The sequence below is a fragment of the Cheilinus undulatus genome, linkage group 5 (genome assembly GCF_018320785.1).
Source record: "Cheilinus undulatus linkage group 5, ASM1832078v1, whole genome shotgun sequence".
Taxonomy (NCBI): domain Eukaryota; kingdom Metazoa; phylum Chordata; class Actinopteri; order Labriformes; family Labridae; genus Cheilinus; species Cheilinus undulatus.
Genome location: NC_054869.1, coordinates 11,729,517 through 11,745,071, shown reverse-complemented (window position 1 = coordinate 11,745,071; position 15,555 = coordinate 11,729,517). Strand labels below are relative to the sequence as shown.

The 15,555-nt window shown below is 39.0% G+C and overlaps 1 protein-coding gene across 15 annotated transcripts in view; it reads right to left on the bottom strand.

Moving 5' to 3' along the window:
* Positions 1–11,748, bottom strand: part of rimbp2b (RIMS binding protein 2b) — a 139,789-nt gene extending 128,041 nt beyond the window's left edge. For 14 of the 15 annotated variants that reach the window (XM_041788581.1, XM_041788584.1, XM_041788586.1 and 11 more), the window contains exons 1-2: positions 9,726–9,791; positions 9,501–9,632 (exon numbers count right to left, since the gene is read on the bottom strand). In XM_041788581.1, the coding sequence (XP_041644515.1) occupies positions 9,501–9,632; positions 9,726–9,791 (198 nt within the window). Of the gene's footprint in view, positions 1–9,500; positions 9,633–9,725; positions 9,792–10,324; positions 10,491–11,458 lie in introns of those variants that run through there. The other variant, XM_041788585.1, reaches the window with a different exon arrangement.
* Between the last annotated feature and the right edge of the window lie 3,807 nt (positions 11,749–15,555).

The window sequence follows — 15,555 nt, the reverse complement described above, 5'->3', positions numbered from 1 at the left end:
TCACTCCTTAGTTTATGTACTTTTAGTTAGTGCATTTGTTGGCTGCTGCTGTGTCATATCTGACTAAATCAAAAACAGATATTAGGCACTAAAATGCAAGACCAGAATTTTTGTCTCAGTCTAGCCCTGGAAAGAGGTTAGTAGCAGGAAATAAGGGTTTCGACATTTAAAAATAAGTTATAGGAAAAAAAAGCCTTTTAAATCAAACATTTATTGTGATTAATAATCACAATCTCAATATTGAGCAGAATAGTCAAGATTATCATTTTGGCTAAAACTGTGCAGCCCTGATTGCCAATATATTGGCTGTACATATAAGCAGTATTCCTTATATATTGGCCTTAAATATCCGTAAAATACACAGCCGTACCATCAAGTTTAGGGGATTGCCTGAGGTGCTACACACTTAAGGAGGCCCATTGTGAGCCCTGAACATTTTACATGAGGCCTCAGATGTAAAACAACTACCAGCTTGTCTAACTTCCCTGCTCCTCTCAGCTCCTCCTTTAGCACAGAAGCCACTTGGTGCTTTTTTTTTCTTTTTTTTTTTTTTCAAGATTTATTTTTGGGCCTTTTCGTGTCTTTATTGGATAGAGGAGGACAGTGGATAGACTCAGAAACAGGGATGAGAGTGGGGGTGAGGCATGTGGCAAAGGGCCACGGGCTGGGTTCGAACCCGGGCCGCCCACGTACATGGTGTGCGCCTTACAAGGTTGTTATAGCTAACTAAAACTAACTAAATAACTAAAACTAAAATTCAAAAATTATTGTAGTTAACTCAAACTAAAAAAAAACTAAGCTTTTCCAAAAAAAAAAAAAACCTAAAACTGTATAGTGCGTTTACAAAACTAACTACAATAAACTAAAAACGGAGACAAAATATCCTTAGTTTTAGTCTTTGACACAACCATACTGACAGGCACTGACACCCAAGTCTGGAGAGTGTAAAATGGCCTGATCTAATTGGTTAAGACTTCACATAGTGGTAGTTCTATGTCTGGAGTTGTATTCAAACATCATCATTAAATAAATAAATGAAAAGTGTAGAGTAGCCTGTTTTAATATATTTTTAAAAATATATGACACTCACTCAACCGTGACATCAATCCATAAAAAACTAAAACTAACACTAAAACTAATAAAAACTAAATTAAAACGAAGCATTTCTGCAAAATACTAACTAAACTAAACTAACAAACCAGCAGTCAAAACTAATAAACTGAAATTGAACACAGAAAGTGAAAACGGAATAAAAATAGAAACTAATGAAAAATCCAAACCTTGGCGCCCCACATTTGGTGTTTTTTAACAAAAACGGGCTGTGTATGTATCAGTATCAGCAAAACTATCTGCACATCGGAGAGCAGTGAAAAAACCAATACCAGGCATCCCTAGTTATTGATGTTAATAGTACGTCAGTTCTGGTCTCAAAATTAACATTACAGCAGCCTCCTCAAGTGTCTCCATGTTTGTAGATTACTTCCTATACATCAGGTAACTGTATGCAGCCTGAGGTCTCATGTGTCCTCTCATAGTGTCCTCCAGTAACATGTGTCGGGGGTAAGCAAGTATGTTTACCAGAACACTCATGATGCCGCTGCACGTATACACAAACTCAAGTTGAAACAACAAGTATATCTCCAGCCTAACACTTCACCCTATAGGGTGGATAGGGACACCCTAAACCTAGATGTGAGTGCAAAAAAACGAGGGGGAAGGGATAAGTGGTAGAGGCAAGGGGTGTGTTGGGACTGAGCCTAATTGTCCCTAATAACAACTTGGATCCCAACTGCTAGCTGTGTGCACCATCTGCATTGGCCAAAAGGGTTCCTATTTGTGTCACCATATGAGGTAGCAGACTCATGCACATGCTGCATGATGTAGCCTTAGGAGTGTTACATATTTTAATACATTCCTACAGAAGACAAGCTTTACATGAAACTTGCAAATTATTTGGCAAAACTGCTACATCAGCATTGTGATATATAATTACTGACGCTCATTACAGATACAACTATTTGGGCTCATGTTGTTGTACAGTTTGCAAAAAGCAGCAGAATTATTTAGTAATTTTAAGTAAGTGAGAAACACTTTCTTCAGCATATAAAGAAACTACGTATTTCCTAAAACACAGAACTGTTTATATTTCAGCTGAATGTTGCTCCCGAATATAATTTTAAAGGACCTGAATTTCACATGAAAGTGGGCACTTAAAAGTGCCAAAACCACAGAAATAAACATAAAATTCTACTGCAACTCTGATCATTTTATAGGCATTTACAGCCTTTAACTCAACATAAAACTGTGAAAACTTCACTGTTTTGGGTCACTCTCAGTGCTCCCAGCTCTATTTCAAGACCCAGCAGCTGTGTTCAGCAAAATACATAAATAAATAAATCCGCTGTACACCACTAACTTTCCAGCACAGCAGCAGACAAAGTAGGAGACTAGTAGGTGAAGATAGCAGAGAATCTAGCATCCAAAAGAAACAACTTAATGAAGGAGATGTTAAAGGTGCATGCCATGCTGACAAAAACACGATTCCTTATGAATCAGAGCAGTGCATCACTGGTCTCAGCATTCAGTGTAATTATGACAATCCTGTCAACAAATGAATTCAAATTCATTTCATGATAAATGCATCATGATGGACCTCAGCTTTTCATTTAACCAGGCATGGCTACTTCTTCATAAGTCAGGAGAGCAGGTAACTATGATCCTTACTTTCAATACTTAAAAAGTGTTTTAAAATCAATGTCAGTACAGATTTTTTTAAATTGAAATGATTTATGAAAAATCATAAAGATCCAGTCACTGAATGAACAATACAAGATCATCCACGTCCAAATTCTAAAGCACTGTAGAAATGATTAATTCCAACAACCCTTGTATGAATGCTAACATTGCTCTGTGTCTGATGGATGTGATTATAAGAAACTTTCTGCCAACATGTGCTTTTTTATAGATCACAATGTTTGTGTAACCTGCTGTCTCAAGAAGCTTTAAAAACAACAATTCAATAAAAAAAAAAGCTGCACATCCAATATCTGTGATTCAATTCTGTATGTCACACACTAGCCGATATATTAATGTAGCCTATATTTTACTTTTGAAACCCCCAGTGACACATTTAAAAAATCCAGAGTTGGGTTTCTTCTTCTTCAAAAGTAACAGATGGCTTCATCAAATAAAATATTAACTATTTTTTAAATTTAAATTCAGTGTAGTTTTTTATGATTGCAAACCCAATGTTTGAACTCCCACTGCAGCAAACGCCATCTTTTTAGTACAGAGAAAGGAAATAAATACTAAAAATTTTATGCAAATTTAATTCGACCTAGGGCTAGGTTTAAGAAAGGCTCAGCAGTACTCCTCCTTCCTCTTGAGCTCCCCCACAGCCACCAATACCACCCTCCAACCTCCTCTCCTGTAATCAACCCATTGCAGAGGAAAACAAATTTAGGTTAGAAATATGAATGCCCATCTCCTGTGCAAAGTGAAGATAAAATTCACTTGCTGGCAGCTCAGGGATAACCAGCAAAATGATGAATGACCATGCCTGCTTGTCAAGGTGGGCAGGAGGAGCCACAGCATGAATGGGAGTTTGGTGACAGAGTACTCTCTCACAGCCGAGGTGTGAGTCGAGACTGACAGCCCTAATTATGAAAGCTCTTTAAATGAGTGACCTTGGGAGGCAGCAAAATATCTATACCTGAGCACACATGCACACAGACAAAATATTTCTGCACTGCTCAGCCTTCACTCATTTCTCCTCTCCACTCATGACTGCCACCTATAGGATCCTGTCTCATTACAAACTGATGACACGACATGCAGAAACACTTGGAGCCTTTACATATCTGTTAATGGCCTCTACAGCTCTTTGTATGAATTAATAATGCCCCGAATACACGCACATACAAACACACTAAAGGGCAACCTTTGTGTATGTAAGAAAAGGAACACCAGCCACATAGTATCCACTGTTGTCTCAACAGCCTTGCGATGCAAACAGTCTTCACTGGGATACAATGCTGATATATATCAGTATGAATGCTGTACACTATCCATTAAGGCAGTTTAATCAATATCAAATAACTGCTGTCTACCGTTTAGCATTCATGTCAGCATGTTTAGCACGCAACTTCTTTGCTTTGCTGATTTCTCTAAACTAAAAGACTCATCTCCTCTGAATGTAGATGGACACCTTCTGACAGGCATGCCAGTGACAACCAGTATAAACATCAACCACAAAAATGATCTTATATCAAACACAAAAAATAACATACTGCATTAGAATGAAGTGCTCCTTTAAAAACCCTGCAGCATGTTTTCTGTTGGGGCAAGAAACTCAAACAACAATATGACAGTGAAGCCTTACTGCATGCAAATGATGTGCAATGTCCTCTGACTCTTCTCAGTGCCGTCTAACCTGAATATTCTGAACAAGGACTCAAAACAGGATGATTTATCTCTGAAGATGCAATGTAAAGGTATGTAGCTACATGCGCATGGAAAACAGAAGAGTACATATAAATTAATTTAGCTGCCAAGAGTGTTAGACATGTTATGATGATTCCTATCCCTCCAGCAGCAGCAGCAGCAGCCCGGGATCCTGCAGCAGAGGCAGCACAACAAGCCCTGGCTCAGAAAAACACAGACGGCTTGACAGCCAACAGTAGATGGTACAGTACCTTAGCAGCAGCTGTTAAGGGAGCAATGCAGTATCAGGTGTTTCCTATTATGATGGAAGGACAGAGAAGAAGCCGGCAGCTGGACCAGGCTGATGGCTACGGCAGCACAGTAGCATAAAATGGTTCATCAATGCTCGGAAAGAGGCACAGCGAGGCAGTGCAGGGAGAGAGAGAGAGAGACGGCCAGCGAGCATCACTCAGCTCACACTACCGTGGCTGTGCAGCAGAGCACACACATCTACACGCCCCCTTTCCCTCTCTCTCTGTCTCTCTCTCTTTCTCACACACATACACACACACAAGCGCGCTTAGTCACAGAGACACAGGCACGCAGGGGTGCAGAGGCAGTGCAGTGCGCAGCAGCACTGAGCAGCGCTCCCTCTTCAGGATGCCTTTCGTCTTCCTTAATCAGAATTGGTCATTCTTTCTCTTATTCTCAGCAGTCAGAGGCAATCCTGTCAGTAAACCCTTCCAGCCACGTGCTCCATCGTCCCGCCTGCCCACCTAACCACCTCTGATGAGCAGCCATGATTGAAGCTGGCAAGGTCATGTGAGGTTCTCTGGCATCCCCCCTTGGTCTGTGCTCTCAGTCTCCTTGCAATGTTTATCAGCTATTTCTTTCCAAAGCCGATACAGAGACTCTGCCTCCCCTCGTCATGGGTCATTATGCCACAGAGGCTCCCCAGAGGCTTCGCTTGACAAACCCTCACTCACTGCACAGTGGTCCAGACCAATCAGCTATCACAAACAGCAGCAAACAGAATTACCATCCAATCACAGGTCAGGAAATCAAGTGCAGAGGGGTATTAAAGGGGATTATTTGGGCCATCCTGGGTTTTTTTTTTTCACTACAGGGAGATGAGAAGGAGAAAAGTGCAGCATGTGCAGTATGGCTGCCCTCTGTGGCTGACAGTGGCGCTGCACTCTGTTGTGGGAAAAGCAGAGAGGAGGAGCAGGGCCCAAAACAGATATGCTTTTTTCAGCGTTGGATGCCTAGCAACCACAGCAGCTCCTTACCTCTGTTTAGAGCTGTTTAGACCCTCCCCCTCCTGCGGGACCACCTCTGCAATCCCAGTTGAGAGCTTATATTGCACAGCGGCTGTTTAACACTCAAGGCACCACAACATAACACAGGATTGATGTCAAATGTTCCCGCCCATGTCTTCTACCTGGAGTGTAAACACAAAAGGGGGAGGGGCTGAGCTCTGACAATAAGCAGAAAGCACACCTGATGTCTTCAACACATCAACCACTGTGGGAAACTGTTCTGTGGATTAGACCTTCTTTCCGGCCATTAGTAAATTTACTAAAAGCATAAGCAGGATTAAAAGCAAAATTGCAAGAATGACTATTCTTTCATTATTTTAATAAGGAACTAGTGTTCAGAAATCTTTTCCTATTAAATATAAATGGATGACCTTCAGTTGTCCAACTTTAATGTGTCTCTATGAAGAGGAATATTTTAGTCCTTTATTTTTAGGTCAAATGCATTTGCTGCATGCTTTCAAAGTTTGAACTGACAGAACAATTTTATAAAATCAGTAACTGTTGTCAAGCTATAAATTATGTCTGAGCAAAGTGGGATCGAGGCATTTTCTGTCTTCTCACTGAGGACAGAGCTGTGTTAGTTGCATCAACTTGCTAATGCTGCTGGTTGCGTGTTAGCTTATTTTTCAAGTAATGATTCAGAGGACGCTTGCCTACCTTGTAATGTTAAGGGGAACAAAACCTGTTCAGACAGCTGTCAAAGGACATCAGAGGGCAGACCAGGAGCTCCAGGCCTGCCTTAACTCAGCTCAGTGAGACACATTTGGAGGTGTGAACAACTGTTTTGACATTTCCTTTTGTGAAAGCCTCTGCAGATTAAAAAAAGGGCTGTGTAAGGTGCAGCAACAAAAAGGTAGCTTCTATTGAGATAAAAGGAATCAAGGACAACTGCATGGAATATTTTAGGGATGATTACTGGTGAAATGGTTGACAAGTATTTACGCAAGATATGTTGACACAAAATAAAAATCATAAAGTTTGCATGATGACGGATAAACACAAGTAGTTCTGCCTTACAAATGACTAATATTCAGCTTTAATTGTGTAATGATTAATATTTCATGTAAAGCTCTTTCTGCTCTTGACCTTGTCTTAACATAAATTCCTGAATTTGGTTTGGATGCATGCCATGCACCGCTATGCGATTCCTAGTCACATGTTTTATCTATGTTAAAAATGATCAAACTTCTGAAAAAACTATTATTGGGCTATGCTTCTTTGTAGTAATAATGCCTGTTAGCAAAAAATGTTATGCATCCATTCAAATCACTTGGATGCTTGTCTGAGTATTCAGAGAAGAATCTGTAGCTTCCTTTCCCTCTCCCTCCCTTGCACTGAAACCTTACTTTAAACTCTGTGCTGTGGCCATGTATTATGTGATTTCAACCATGGAATATAATAGACGAAGGCCAATATTTGTTCTCACAGCCACACAACAAGAAAGGATGAATTCAAATGTTGCTCCCTCTCTCTCTTGTGTGCAAGATCTGAGTGCGACATCTCTTACCAGACTACAGATCTGATATATGCTTTCAAAAAATTAACTCACTGTGCAAGTCTCCTTGTTTCAATAATGTCTAACTGTTGCTCATCCATAGTTCTTGGGAGGATAAGATGGAATGAGATGGGGGCAGACAAAACATTAAATGAGTGGGAGTGTTGTGATTTCTTTCTCCTTTACAATTTTGGGTTGTTGTGTAAAAGTGTCAAACACAAAAAATGTATACAGACAGTGAATATGTTTGCAAACATGCACTAGCATGTCAGTACACTGACATGCCTATAGTGACAGTACAGTGAGAACAACTCACTGCTGTTCTTTGTTCTTCTTTTATTGAAGAAATGTCATCAAGTTCTGATAAAACTGGTGCGTTAGCAGCATCCTTGTAATCTCTTCCGCCATAATTGCACCAGCTTCTTGTTGCTGCTTGCTTACGTCACGACTCCACCACACCTGAAAGTACTGCCCCTCGTCACTGATTGGTCCTGTTACTTTCTGACCGGGCCCAAACTGTTCAGACGGGAGCTTTGCAAGATGGATTTGCCAGTGAGAAACGGGCATATCCATCTGCTTTGCAAGGTTACATGTAAACAGTATGGCCCACTGATGCAAAGGTGTGCTGCTAATGTCTTTGATCTAACACTTTCATCATGGTAAAATGAAATGTCCACTGAACTTTGTGGAATTTAATCAGCTCCAAAATTCAATTGCTCCATTCATGTCAACTATACATGTAAAAAAATTACAAAGTCAGATTTCTATAAGGCATATTATACCAGCAAAGACTGTCAGTAACTTTTCATTACTACTAGAGTAAGCGAATACAGAACCTCTTACCCAGTTCAGCACTTGTAATTTCTCACATTTAGTTTACAAAACGTCTGTTTTTTTGTATTAACTCTGGTATGTACTGCCTCTGACAGAAACTTTCATGGCTTTAACTTCTTCAAATCACGAAGAAGCGACTCTTGACACTGATGCTAATGGAAAGCAAATGTGCCATTCAATTTCTGAGCCTGACTGAAACTGTCATATTAAATTCATTTCAGAAATTCTGAAATTTTAACTGGGCATGTTTTATGTTCTCATCACTCATGACACTGATCCAGACTAACTATGCAAGTTAAGTCCAGTTAAATCACATTTTAATGCAGCAGCAGCAGCAGGGGATCTTACATTTTTAAGTTCAACCAGCTTAAATGGGTTTACAGAGTTCTCTTCCAAAATCCACCTCATCCATTAACAGGTTCTGACATAGTCACGCACTGACAATATAAAAACTCAAACCCCCCTGTAATGGCAGGCTAAATGTTAATCTGCACATGGGTACTGATGTAAGCTACTCAAGCTATTTACAAACCCAGCTGCATTTTGTGCATCTGGAAAATAGCTGTTTGTTCTTGTACCATCTGATATCTGCACTGCTGATGCATGAACAACAATATGCAATCAGTTCCTCTCACTCAGACCTGATGAAGATCAAAGTGTGACTGAAACTGTGTGGCTTGGAAAAAGTGTGCAGGCTTTACCTTTTTTTAATGATTTCAAAAAGCCTTGCACCTAAGTGATGTGCGTATAACTCCCTTCTTTCTTACAAATGATTGCACTACAAAAACTTCAATGCCAAACCCTTATTTCTACAAAAAAATTTCAGCTTTCCTACACTTAAGTAACCCTTCAGTTTAGTTTAGTTTAGTTTCCTGGTGCATTTTTTTTTTTTTTTTACTATAAATGCCTTTGATTCTGTTCAAAAGTGCACCTCAAGTGTTATTGAAAAAAAAGTATGCCACTTACTAAGGTGTTTTTTCTTCTACACATTTTGAAAAGTTTGCTAAGGTCTGACTGTAGTCTTTTATAGCAAATCTATCCAAACAGCCTGGACACAATTAATATGCTGTCACTTCACATTTGATGCTTTATTTTACTAAAGTGTATATTATATAATGGTATGCTGGTAATCTCTTCATAAACAAGCAGACAGCACTAATAATAAAGCATTATTATGTCTTGTGTGGTGGCTAAATCATCTGTATAAGCGATGAAAATACAATCAGTGAGTGCCACATATGGTTAAATCTGTCTGTAATGAGCCTCGATGACAGTAAAGAGCCTTGGCTGAGGAGTGCAGGGAGAGGTCACACTGTGACTGCAGGCATCAACAAGTGCTTATCCTGCTAGTGTCCACACAAGGCTGATTCAATGCTTATTCATAGAAAGCGCTACAAACAACACCAAGAAAAACAGTGTATCACACTCACCTTCTCTGTATCCCTCATTCGGCTGTTCTTCTTTGCTGTGGCTAACCTTTGTCTCTGGCTCCACACCACCTCCCGCTGGGGCTGCTTCAGGAGTTTCTCCACCTTGCAAGTCTTCTGACAGCCCATTGTCCCCTGGTACACGAAAACGGATATCGAGTTAAGCCACGCATCAGTCACATAACATCTCAGTGATACATTTCCTGTTTTGTGCAAGCAATAACCTACCATGACAGAACGGTTTGCATGCTTCCCCAAACGCTTGTCATGGTGAGCAGTGCTGGGTGATGTCATAACTCCAGCATGTTCAGATTATAAATATCTGTATCCAGCAGCGTTACATAATAATGAATGTTGGATTACTGTCAGTACAGACAGGAAAAGGCTGCACAGCTGCCACTAGAAATACATAAAACTACCTAAAATGGCCTTTTAGTGGGAAAAAAAAAAGAAAAATGAGGGGGAAACAGGAAAGAGCTGCCTTGTGTGATTAAGTTGATTTTTTATGAAAGCATCATGTTTTGTTTTATTTCTTGATGAATCAGAACAGTTTATTTTGCCTGCATCCTGATAAGTGCATTTTGTTAAAAAGTTGCATGTGTCATCTTTCTCAAATCTTAAATTCTTGCAGATGAATATATATAGTAACATATTCATCACATCTATATGTAGAAATCATTAGATTTTCTACAGATATGAAAAAGAACCTCCTGATCCAAGTTTACATTATCCTTAAAATTGTCATCCACATGAGATTTTGTGAAACATAGGCTGATAAGCAAATCAATATAAATGCAGATATATTGTAATATAGTACTACTACCTACCTCTGTTGCAAGATAAGCCAGTCACCTACAGAACTCAAGAAGCATTTCCCAGGGAGATCCCATGATTAAGTCAATAGTTACATTGGGTTATTTAGGCCAGTGTGCTCCAAAATGACTGTAAAATAGACCAAAAGATGGTGGAGTTCCCATCAGACAGCAGCAGTTTCTGTTGGCAGAGCAAGCACGCAATGTTATATGCATCAGTCACTTGTAGCTTATAAAACATGTAAATATCTCTTACAGAAGACAAAGAAATATAAAATTGCTGATGTACAGCTCAAGTAATGTGAAGCTCATGTTATCAGTGTAAGAGACTGCAAAAAGGTGACGCGACTTCTCCCAAGAAGAGGCAGGTATTTTATAGTGACAGACCACTTGCCAAATATCCAGCAATATCGGTTTTGTTGGCATAAACTAAGCAGATATGGCTTGTTCATGGGGAAAAACAATGGTCGACTACGCTTTTTGCTCAATGAAAGATATCCAAATCACCAATAAATAAAAGTGACAATACGCTTGTGTCGTTTATCTACTCACTGTGGTCACTAGATAACCTGTCAATTAATATTAATATACTATTTAGTCCTTTAGCCACAATTTCTTGACTAATTGTCTCCTAAACGTTTGCTTTAGTGAATCATGTTAAAAAATTAAAAAATAAAAAAACTATTGCAGCGCATTTCCAACTTAAAATTTGTTTACAGATCCAGTGGAATAGTGGACGATAAAGGTGTTTCCGTTTAGAGAGACAATGGTAACCAGCCATTTCCGGCTGAAGGTGGCTGTGGTTTTCAAAGTTACAACAGACGTTAAAACAAAAAGTAATTACGAATGCCTTACATTTTTTCATTTCTGATAGGTATATTGAGACATTACAATACAGAAACGAAATAGATAAACGACGAAATGTTCGAAAGGTCTCTAAGCTTTCGTCGTCCGTTGTATCTACGACAACCACAGATGCCTTTGGCTGAAAGTCGTCAGTTAACACGGTCCCACATTGAACCATAACATCATCCTGTCAATCAAGGAGTTCTTTCTTTCTTTCGAAACGTTACTCAAAAATATAACTGGAATAAATATGACCCTTATTCTTATAATAGTGTGACTGTATGCATTATGCGATGTATTTACCGAGGAAAACTCTTCAATGTCTTGGCATACCCTGTCTCTAAACAAGCTAGCCACCGTTAGCCCCAAAGGTTGAGCTACGTCCCGGTGACGTTTCGAGCTTCTACTTAGTTCCTAAGAAGACAAACGGCAGCAACACTGAAACAGTCGCAGATTTTTTTCCTTTTTCTTGTCAGAAAAGGTCGTGGAGCTGCAAAAAAAAGTATACGACGAAGTTTTGAGCTCAAGCACGATAGGGTTTTTTTCCGAGCAAGTTAACGTTATGCTTTCGTCAGTTAAAATGTACACGTGCACAACAGCCACGTAATCCACTTTGCTACCAGTGGCTACTGACTAATTATCTGCAGGTGGAGGTAGCGCGTCGGTAAATTTGGGGTGTATGAAAGCCCATTACCGACTCTTAATCATTATTTAAAACAAATTCGATTTAAAAAAAGCACAAACAAAAAAAGCATTGATCAAATCATGAGATGGTCATAACTAAAAAAGAAAATTCATAATTGTGAGATTAAAGTACAAAATTATGAGAAAGTGCATCTAATAATCATGACTTTGATAATTTTCATCTTTCTTTATCTTATAATTATGAACTTGTATCTCATAGTTATGGCTTTTAATCTCATATTTTAGACTGAGGTGACCTGACAGGCAGATTGTGCAATCAGAAGGTTATGGGTTTGATCCCCTGATCCTGTAGTCACATATGGATGTGTCCTTGGGCAAGACACTTCACCCCAATTTGCTCCCACTGCTGCATAGGTGGCATGTAAATGTGTATGGATGCATATGAATGGGATTCGCAAATACTGACGGCCAGTTTTCTAAAGCAACCTCTGCCATCAGTGTGTGTATGGGTAGGTGTGACCTGCGGTGTAAAAGCGCTTTGAGTAGTCAGATGACCAGATTTACCATTTACTTTTTGTCTCATAGTTACCTCGTAATTAGGTCTTTTTATCTCAGAATCTTCACTTTTATGTAATTATTTCAACTGAAGTATTTTTATGTTGTTGTTTTTGTGGAACTGCCCGTTTTTTTTTTTTGTTTGTTTGTTTTTTTGAGTGGCAGAAATGGGCTTCCATAGAGCGGACCCATTGGGATCTGAATAAAACATTTGTGAAAAAGTATATGGTAGTCAATGACTGGGGAGAAACATTTTTCATCATACTGCAAAGTGATACGAAAAAAACTTTGAATTTTGATAAAGAATAACCAACCATGTTTCCTTGTCAACAGTGCTATAGAGAGAAGACAGACACTAGGCCTAATGGGAAGACTTTTCAGACAGGTCAGGTACATTATAAACAAAATGCCCCAGCCTTTTTTTTCTAAATGGCAAAGAATGTTCCAATGAGACTAAATAATTTTTGAATGTATAACTCCTCAAAACAGAGGGGGGAAAAGGATCCAATATATTATGATTTGGACCCATTTTAACTACACTAGTTCTTCCATAGGAAGTCCACAGCACAGAAAAAATGGGGTTCTCATTCATTGTAACTTTACCATCAACCTCTCCTTCTTTAACACATTGCAAAGCCTACTTTAAACATCAAATCACTGTCTCTTTATTTACTTGAGGTTTTCTTATCTCATCCTCCAGATGTGGTTCAGTCTCCATAATCTGCTTTGCTTCATCGCCATCATACCTTTTTTTTTACAGTAGCCTCTTATTAGCAATCTTCTCAATCAGTTGTGTAATGTCAAGGCAAAAGGTTTAAAGAGATGCCTTACATTTTTTCCCATGATTTTTTTAATCAACATTATTCATCACAATTCCTTTCAAGCCTTTAGCCCATTAAATAACAGCAGCAGCATTTTCTTACTGAAACATTTCAACATGATGTTACATATTTTATAAATCCCCAGTGTAGTTGTCCCACTTTTAGCCAGTGCTTTCTCTTATCATGCCATGCTAAATTTGACATTTTGCTACTTTTCATTCTCCTTGCTGCCTCCATGTCTTCAGATTTGGGTCTCTTGTACCTCCACTTTTCTCCTTGAGCAAATTATCAGGACTGTTTAGTGTTTATCAAAATGAATACGGCAGCTCAACTGTTTCCTTACTAAGTAAGCTTCACCTACATAGCTCAAAAGTGGTTCAGTTCCCTACCTATATTTTCAAGAAAAGGGTTGACATCCCTCTTCTCTGTGCTACAGACTAGTTTTTGTATGGCAAACTGATATCTCTGCTTTTGTGATTTTAATTGTGTCAGCAATGCTGAAAACATAGATAGCAAAAGAATGGATAAACACGTGGAAGTTTTCATTTTTATTGTTGGGCTTTGGTGTTTTTCGAAGCTCTTTGTGGTTTTGGTTTTGACAAGAGCCTCATAAATAAACATTATTATCATTGCATTATGTAGATTTCTCCTTTGCTAATTGTTATACTTCCTATTGGTTCTGTCTATCAGATCTAGAGCTGTATTAGATCAAACACGGCAACAAAACCAGTGATTTAATTACTGCATTCATTGTGAACAATATTAACTGTATCAAAGGGTCCACCAATGAATGAAACAGCTGATACAGGCGACCAGGTGCTAAATTTGCAGAATAACGTTGGATTATTTGAATGCACATGTAAACTGTATGTAAATGATTTCAGTGTGGGTTGAACAAGTGACAAGAACAACCAAAAAACCTATATGACATTTTCACTCTCTCCAAAGTGTAGTAATAGAGCAGAGATGGCAGGGGCACAACAGGAAATGATAAAAGAGAAAGTAAGGATAGATCAATGAGGTGGCACAATACATCAGCAGTGCATTTCTAAGGAACAAATCAACCATGTCATTGCAAAAGGTACTGGTAAAATCACACAAAGGCACACTGAAGAAAGTTACTGAAAATATACCCTTGAAAGGCAAGTGATAATAATATAACTATCAAGAACAGGATCAGAAGAAGGAGGTGTAAGACATGTTTTAAATGTAGTGACAAGTGTGGATGACAGCTGTTTTTTTCTGTTTTATTTGTGTAATGTCTATAAACATGTTACACAATCTAAAGAAAAAATACAATGACTTCTATGATTATATCAGACGGATGCAGGCATGTCAGTAAGGAAGCAAGATGCAAGGCTGCCTCAGTAAAGATTGAACCTATTGGATAAAACTTGGGAAAAATCAATTTAATGCAAGCAGACAGTCAGCTGTCATCTGAAACAGTTAAGAATGACACGTACACAGTGTGTATAGATGTGCAGTGCCTATAAAACATATTCACCCTCTCGGATGTTTTACCTCTTTATATTCATAAATCAGCACTGGTCGATAATTTGGCTCTTTTGACAGAAAAATATACAGGAAACTTCTTTAATGTCAAAGGGAAAACAGATGTCTACAAAGTAATGCCAATTAAACAAAAATATGTGAGTCAAAATAAGAGATTGCATGAATATCCAACCTCTTTAAAGTGACTGACCTAATTCAAAAAGGTCCAGCCAGTTGGTGCCAGTAGTCTCACAATTAGTGAAATTGGGATCACCTGAGTGCAGTGAATGTGTCTCAAGTGTTAAATGTATAAAGACATCTGTGTCTGGAATATCCAGTCACTGGTTAATCAGTATTCCTGGCTACCATTACACCATGAAGACAAAAGAACAAGGTTTTTGGATAGATCCAAAACATTCAAAGCACTGAACATCCCCTGGAGTTCAGTTAAATCCATCATCAAGAAATAGAGGGGATATGTCATGTGTGTATATCTGCCAAGTTTAGGCCGTCCCCACAAATTGAGTGACCGTGCACAAAGGAGACTAGTGAGAGAGGCCACCAAGACACATGTGACTACTCTGAAGGAGTTTCAAGATTTTGCAGCTGAGATGGAAGAGACTCTTTACACAACAACTGAGGCCCAGGTTCCTCACCAGTCAAAGCTTTATGGGAGAGTGGCAAAGAGAACTGTTGAAGAAAACTCATCAGTCTTGACAGTTTGCCAAAAGGCATGTGGGAGACTCCATGGTCAAGTGAAAGAAAGTTCTTTGGTCTGATGAGACTAGAATGATGCGTTTTGGCCATCAGATAAGACACCAAACACTGCACACCACCACAAACACACCATCCCCACTGTGAAGCATGGTGAAGGCAACATCATGCTGT